Here is an 8,449-nt window from a genome sequence, read left to right as displayed (position 1 = left end):
AACAGGACAAACACATAGGACCAATCTTTTTGTATTACATACATAAATAAATATTGACATTAAATGAGTGTTATAGAGTGTTGGCTCTATTTCTATAGCAAATTTGGGTAACAGAGAAACAGTTCTGTTACCTCTGCTACAATACAATTAAGTAAAAAAGGAAAAACTTTACATATATAGTCTGTTAATTACTTTGTAAATTGTACCTTATTAATATATTCAGTAGAGGTAATACAGTTGTTATGTTTCATGCCCACAACTGAACAATGAGTTTTGGCATGCAAAACCATATATAATCATCACCATATGCAGGTATTCATTTACATCTTTTAAATAAAGGATTTTAAAAATTATTTAATACTACATGCAATAGCTTATTAGCATCATATTCCTGGTTACAACGCACAACTCTGCATAACATTATTTTTAGTAATTGATGTTCACAGGTATTGATCAAAAGGGTAGGAATATACTTGGCACATAGTATAAGAAAATGAATTAATAAATAAGTCAATATCACAACTACATTTACATATACACAAGACAAAATTAAAATAAAAATATGGTGTTGCACATAGAATTTAGAACTGCCTGGATCCCACACTTTGTTCTATAAGATTGTGATTTAAGACAGTATTCAAGCAAGTTTTTACATCCATGTTTTGAGGCATGATTAAAGCTCATTCTTAACTACACAGTTTACTTCCATCCCATTGACTTATTTCGTGCAGACAGAGGTTTCCTCTTCTGCTTGCCTTCCTGAATCAGGGCCTCCCTATCCAAAACTCTCCTAGACTCCAGTGGGGAGCATGGAGATGAAAGTATTGTGGGCTAATATTAATGTTTCTGATAGAACCAATGGTAGTATTTGCATTGACATTAGCAAAGAGTTATTTCTTTGTGTGTGACAATGCCAAACAATATTGCCAATGTTAACATCGCCGCATCATGTCCTTGGCTCTTTCTGAAGCCATTTCAGAATTTCAGAAATCAGCTTCTTATTTATTGTCTATGTGATATGTACTTAATGATGATTGTGACAGTTTAGGCTGTGCCTTAAAAAAAAAATCTAAGCAAATCTACACTTGGCTGTAAAAAGGAAAACAAGAGCAGTAATTCTAAACGAATTTTATTGGTCAGATGAGTGGGATGTAGTTTTACGATCTTACATTCTGCTCTCATTTCCATTCTCTTTCTGCTGGCATGCTGGCTGCTTTGCTGAAGGACTCTGAATCAGCAAACTAGAGATAAGCACTACTAGCTTTTCTAACGAAGCTTTTGAACTAACTGAAATTCCCCTAACATATTTCCTCTTCTCTTTTCTTCTAATTAACCAGAGCATAAAGGGAGGGGAAAGGTTGGGGGGAAGTGGGGCAGTGTCCTCCTGCCCAAGGAGGATTTCTGTACTGTTTGCCTTATGTAAACACCTGTATAATATTGTAAATACTGTGTATTTTGTATATGTTCATTGCATTCCATTATTGCTTGTAAAATACAGTTCCATTTCTCTTCCCCAACTGCGTTCAGCCAAGCTTTTGTTAATGTGCGTGGGTTAAACCATCACAATGATGCAAAACAATACACACAGATGACACAGCACAAGTTCTGTCTTATTTGAATTTCTCCTGCTCTATAAACAATTCCAAGATGATAAAATGTGGGAAGAGTGTCGAGGCAAATCGAACATCTATAAAACATCTATAAAACATCTATACTTTTACAATAAAAAAAGATATAACAAGAACAAACCATTCTCTCTTAAACAAAAATTACTAATAAACAAAAACCCAACCCACTTCACAAAGCAGCTAGCAAAAAATGGCATAATCTTGTAATTCTCCTTAAGGAATAAAGATAAAATGCATCCTGAAGTCAACTGACAAATCCATCAAAATCGTACACAGCAAATAATACATTAATGTAAAGATGCAGAGTATCTAAAAACATCCTATTATCTATATCAACTCTCTATAACACAACACCACTAGAGAAAATAAATCTTTAACTAGTGAATCAAGTAGCAAATTACAACTCTATTGCTGAATTAAATGCTTAGTTGATTTAGTTTAGTAAATTATAACAATACCCTGTATCATTCAGCAAACAAGGCTTTATGAATTATGCACTGACAACTTTAAATCTTGTACTGCTAAATTCAAAGGATAACCAGGACACCACTTATAGCTGAGAATTTAAAATCTATGCATGAGCTTTATTGACCTTGTATTTTTCATTTTCATTTTGGATTTGGAAGATGACTTGAAGGGTGAGCTGCTAAACTGATTTCTAGAAGGAAAAAAACTTACATCATAGTGGACTCTATATAATATACTTGTTCAATACAATTCTATTTTATCAACTTAAAAAAAAATATATTTCCAGAATCTACTTTAAAAGGGAAAAGCCCTCTATGTTCTTCAAAAGTACATTGTTATTTTTAAAAGTTGAATGCTTCAAAGAGGGTAGCATCAGCCACTTTGATTAATTTCAGAAGAATAAGGCTTTCCCTCAGTAACAAAGACTAAGGCTATGATCACTCAGGGCTGCTAACTTCCAGTTTATCTTCAAGCCAGATCTGGCATCATTGTAATAAAGACTGACATCCATGTTCCATGCTTTACCATTTCACCATGAATGACACATAATTTTATTAACGTTACTGCAGATTTGCTCCAGGATAACTGGAATAGACCATGATTAAAAGATTGGACAGAAATTTTCAGAGAAGCCTGAGGTAATCACCTTCTCTGATCCCACTGACTTGTGTGCTCAGCAAACACCATGGACATCACTTCTAGCCTCATCTATGCCCTGTGCAATTTAAATGTCAAAACAGTGCTGCACATCAGTTTGATTCAAATTGTGTTGCCTTCGTAAAGACTTGTACACATGTAATACTTTCAACCTGTCAGAAACCTCAGAGTCTCTGGCCTTCTGCCAAAATGAAAAACAAACCTTCAAACTACAGATTTTATGAAGAAGACTTCATCTCTTTATTCACTAATGAATACTGCGAAAAGGGAGATTACAGAAGAAGGAATGAAAAGCACCATAGTCCTGAATATTTTTTAAACCACTGTTAAAGGCTCAATCATGTGGCAATAAAAATACCTGGTAAAGTTCTTGTTCACTGAGTGAATATCAAAACAGACAACTTGCAGTGGAATGAGAAAAGGAAAAAAGATACTTTTGAAATTGAAAGTAAAAAATGTAAGAAAATTAGATGAGCAAGTGATCAGCAACCAAGTCAGTTTCCTTCATCCCGTGGCATTAACCCACACAAAAGAAAAACCTATAAATGTCATGTGGTGGGTTAACACCCATTCTGAAAAGAAACAAAACGGTGGAGGGCTTGCTGGTGCTTTCCCTCCCTGCAGGGCGTTTTCCCCCTGGGAAACTGAGTCTGTTCCACTCCCCCCTCCCTGCCCAGCTAGGGTATAAAAAGGAGGACACATCAGTACAGGGAAACTATTTGGATATATTGCAAATGCTCTGCCATAATAAACGTAACTCTGATCCTCAGTTTCAGGTATAACTCTTTCTTCATCTTTGCTTTACCACAAAACAGTATGTCATCAAGAGAAGGAAAAAATGTATCTACCACTAACGTCTGAGCTCCTCTCATTGAGTATCTTAGACAAATATGAAGTATAGTAGAGTTTGTAGCATCTGTTGGTAGAAAAAGTGTCCACCTCGTTAAGTTTGTCTCCTGAGTGTTAAAGGTATGTTAACTTCATAAAACGATTCAGGGACCAATGGAAGCAGGGCTAAAGAACCCAGAAGCTCCTTGGACATCTTGAGCACTAGATGATGATTATAAGCATTAGTGTGGATGCTTATTGGCAGATACTTTCCATTCTCTCCATAATAAATCCAAGCAGTTTCTGTTTGCTATCAAGGTATGTCTCTCTGTGTGGCAAATTATTCTAGACAGTTTATATTGTACAAGGCAATATTAATTCTCTTATGGCTAAAAAGGGCACCCTTCTGTCTAAATTTGAAAAATGCATTGAAATAAACTATAAGCCAATGTATTCCACATGCCAGAATATTGTCACATAATTCTTTCTGTAAGCAGAATGGCAGAAGAGACCACATCCATCCTTCTGTTCAAAAGATCCAGAGAGAAAACAATGATGTGCATCAAAATCCAAAGCCAAAACTTAGCTTTGTGACTACTTGAATAATGAATGCACCTCAGAATTTCACTTCCTGAAATGCTAATGCATTTTTAACTAGATTTTTAACTAGAAAATTGATGTTTCTTTTTGAGATACCTTGAAATATTACATACCAAAAAATTTGAAATAGAATTTCAAGTCATTCTTCCAGAACCTAACAGTTTTATTGATTGCCATTAATTTCCAACACGTCTGTGAATTACCATTTGTTTCTTTACAATGGTTCATCTGCCCTGTATGTTTTTCAGCTATTAACTGCATTATTGGAAGACTTACATGCTAAAAGGATAACATTTCAGAACAGATGTGTGATACAAATGTATCCTCCTTCTTCTTGTGTGGTGATACTGCAGTTACAAAATATGGACTATTTTAGAGTTTCTGCTACTAGTATTTATTTCCCTTATGTCCTTATTTCAGACATATCAAGATCTTCTTTAATTGAAAAAGACACTAGAGCTTCAGCTGCTGACAGAGAGAGTTTTAAGTAAAACATTTAAACACGCTGATGAGAACATGGCCTTCAGTGCTCAAAAGTATGTCTACATCACAGGACAACCTTGCAAATATTAACATTGAAGTGACTAAGAGAAACAGCCATATACACTGCACCATTTCAATCTACCTTAAACATTGACATATGAAAACATCACAATGAACACACTTCTGGTTTTCACACAGGTGTTGAGTTGGATGTGATATTCAATTTGTTAATAGTGATGGTAATCAAATGATACTTGCTGTATGTTTCATCCTGGTCTTGGTGCAAATACAATTCATCATGGGTAAACAGATCTTACAGGATGGTAACTCCCACTGGAAAACTGGGTTCACTGCTCCTACAGATGTGCCTTCTCTCAGCCCTCATTTCAGACCTCAGTTTTTCTCTGTTATTTGTTTAATCAGCTGAAACAGTCTAATATTTCTCTGGCAGTGGTTTATAGTGATGTGGATGATGTTGCTTCAGATGAGGTCCTAAATAAATAAGAAAATATGCATATATCAAGCCCTGCATATGTGGTACCAAGGAATCCCAGGCCTGGCTAGCACCTGGACAGGCTTTGAATCCCAAATGCTGTAGGCATAAGCCAAAGAGCTGTGGTGAAATGAAGGGCATTCCTGAGAGAGAGAAAGATTGCATTTTTGTCTGTCAGTGTTGATGGACAGTTACAGGGGGAAACCGTCAATATTTTCACACATCCGAAGTCTGTGGAATGCTGCTGGAAACAATAATGATTCTAAGGTTCAAGAAAACTGTTTACACATGGACTGAAGTTTTATAACATGTAATGGTGTAGTACTTACTGTGGGGTGAAAGTGGAGGAAGGTCAGGTGTTTGGAATGATTTTATTGTAGCTGGCCCTTCCCCATCAGTTGTCAGCACCTGAACTTCCAAGCGGTACAGCATTGATGGCCTCAAATTTGGCACAGTAAGTAAATAATGATCCTAAAATTAAATAAATCACATTAATTCTCAGAGCATCTGAATATAAACCATGGTTCCTCCACTCAAACAAATCAATGCTTGCAACATATTCCACTACACTTGGTACCCCCCAGATTGTTTTCTTAGAATTCTGTTAAAAGGATTTAATGTATGTATCACTTGGTTGAGAGTTTGTGTTTAATTTTTTGCTTGCCATTCCATTTGAGCAGATTTTTTTTTCACCAGGGTGCTATGGTTTCAGTTCCAAGTTGTTCCTTTGTGTTCTGGAAAATAGATTATATGCTCATTACAAAAAAACCCCAAACCCTAAAAAGCCAAGAAAAAAATTCCCAATCTTTCTATTCAACAAAAATAATAAATAAATACATTAATAAATGCTCCCACATGGGAACACATCTGTCTAAAAACTAAAGAGTATTAAGGAATGAAAAGTCCTGATTTATCTTATTAAGACTAAAAGGTCCAGCAGGGCAGTGATTCCAGATAGGGTGGGCATGGTGTGTTTCTGTGTCCAGCTAGGCTGGGCTGGACAGGAATTTGCAGGGCAAGTTCTTCAGGTTGGCACTGCACCCAGCACCATGAGGGGGCCCTAAGTGCTCTGGGGTAATAACTAATAATTTGTGTTTTCTGTCAGAGCACACAGAAAAGGAGAGAGAGAAGAGTTGGGGAGAAAAGTGTACTTTTACTGCCAAATTCACACATATTCTGAAATGAGGCTACTTGTAATAGACCCTGCTGAACCTATTCCATCTCATATAAAATACTGAATGGGCAGGAGACAGAGCGTGTAGATATGTAGAGTGCATACATTGTGCTCATACATCATTCTGTATATTCAGGCACTCCTCTGGCTACTGGGACCTGTGCATATCAGCCCTTCAGTCAGAAGCTACCAAGAATTGGTTAATGATTCTCACTGTACAATATCCTACATTCTGGTGGTTTCTGAGAGGTAGGAGATACTATTTCACATCAATTTTCTTCAGGTTGACATAAATAGACAGATATATTTAGTGACAGATAATTATAGGTTCACAATTCATAGGTTCACAGGATGATAGGTGTTGGAAGGGACCTCTGGACATCATCGAGTCCAAACCCCTGCCAGAACAGAACCATAATCTAGCACAGGTTGCACAGCAATGCAAAAGGAATATCCAGGCTCTACAGTAGTGAATCCAGATGGAAACAAAGATGGAAAGAAGTGTTTTAAATAAAACTTGATATATATTTGAGACCTAACTGGATCAAAAAGGAATAGAATTTCTGAATAAAATATATGTCTGCTCCTAAAAATACAGAAGATAACTAAAGTGAAAAATAACCACGCGGCCTGCAATTTTGCTAAAGTGGCTGTTGGTAGCTAATGGTCTGTGACTGAGTAACCACTTCAAGGTAGCCCTTGATGAAGAGACCAAGGCTGTGTCTGCACTGTGCTTCTGTTCTGGACTCTAGGTTGAGCTTTGAGTGGATTGGCACAGATCACACCCAGCCTGTACTAAGCTGAAACCAAAGAGCTCTACAAGCTGCATGGTAGCTTGCCCCATCATTTTAGAGCACCCATAGTCAACTTTGTCGTTCTCCTGCAGAAAAACACACTTTTGACACACTGGTGCTCTAGCCCTAGGGCAAGCTTCTAGGAATTAAGACAGAACGTTGAGAACCTTGTCTTAGATTTGTGGAAAATGCATAAGGTATGTCCAGCAAAACACTTATGCATTCTTTGATTAAACAAATGTTGTGACCAGATTGTCAGAAAAAATTGCCATAATCCACTTCCCTGAAATGAACAGAAAGACTCTCAATGTTGTTAGCAGACTTTGGATCAAGGTCAGATGCTTAAGCCTTCTGCTGGCTCTGGTGTATCTAGCAGAAGAATTAGAACGCACTGCTCCTCCACGTGCCTCTGCAGGAGAGGTGGAGAGAAGCTGAAATAACAAAGGCTCTCTTAAAGGAAACAGGAGGAAGAATTCTAATTGTAACACTGTAACTAAAGATGAGGCAAAGGCTGAGGTCCTGAATACCTTCTTTGCCTCAATTTTCAACAGTAAGGCAGGAGGAGTTCAGGACAAGAGGCCTCCTGAGCTGGGTGATGGGGTCAGGGAGCAGTGTATTGCCCTGGAAATCCATGAGGAATTAGTTCGGGACTTGCTGAGCCCCTTGGACACTCACAAGTCCATGGGACCAGATGGGATCCATCCTGGGGTGCTAAGAGAGCTGGCAGATGAGCTGGCCAAGCTGCTCTCCATCATTTTCCACCAGTCCTGGCTCACTGGTGAGGTCCCAGAAACTGGCCAACATGATCCCCACCCACAAGAAGGGTCAGATGGAGGAACCTGGAAACTACAGGCCTGTCAGCCTGACCTCAGTGCCAGGGAAAATTATGGAGCAGATTATCTTGGTGGCACACCTGAAGGATGGCCAAGGGCTCAGGTCCAGCCAACATGGATTTAGGAAGGGCAAATCCTGCCTCTCCAACCTCATCTCCTATGATCAGGTGACCTGCCTGGTGGATATGGGGAAAGCTGTGGATGTAGTCTACCTGGACTTCAGCAAGGCCTTTGAGAAGAGGAGGCTCAGGGGAGACCTCATTGCTGTCCACAACTACCTAAAGGGTGGTTGTAGCCAGGAAGGAGTTGGTCTCTTCTCTTAAGCAACCAGCACCAGAACAAGAGGACACAGTCTCAAGCTGCACCAGGGGAAGTTTAGGCTCGAGGTGAGGAGAAAGTTCTTCACTGAGAGAGTTGTTAGCCATTGGAATGTGCTGCCCAGGGAGGTGGTGGAGTCACCATCCCTGGAGGTGTTCAAAAGGGGATTGGAT

General features: G+C 38.5%; 1 protein-coding gene across 1 annotated transcript in view; it reads right to left on the bottom strand.

Moving 5' to 3' along the window:
* Window positions 1-1,196: 1,196 nt before the first annotated feature.
* The window catches only part of ANOS1 (anosmin 1), a 166,750-nt gene continuing 159,497 nt past the window's right edge, over window positions 1,197-8,449 (bottom strand). Inside the window, exons 13-15 of the mRNA XM_054164663.1 lie at window positions 5,487-5,628; window positions 4,982-5,156; window positions 1,197-2,286 (exon numbers count right to left, since the gene is read on the bottom strand). Coding sequence (XP_054020638.1) covers window positions 5,098-5,156; window positions 5,487-5,628 — 201 coding nt within the window. The 3' untranslated portion in view covers window positions 1,197-2,286; window positions 4,982-5,097. The remainder of the gene's footprint in view (window positions 2,287-4,981; window positions 5,157-5,486; window positions 5,629-8,449) is intronic.

This window comes from Dryobates pubescens, chromosome 10 (genome assembly GCF_014839835.1).
Source record: "Dryobates pubescens isolate bDryPub1 chromosome 10, bDryPub1.pri, whole genome shotgun sequence".
NCBI lineage: Eukaryota > Metazoa > Chordata > Aves > Piciformes > Picidae > Dryobates > Dryobates pubescens.
The sequence above is the reverse complement of the archived record's forward strand: the minus strand, read 5'-3'. Positions and strand labels throughout refer to the sequence as shown.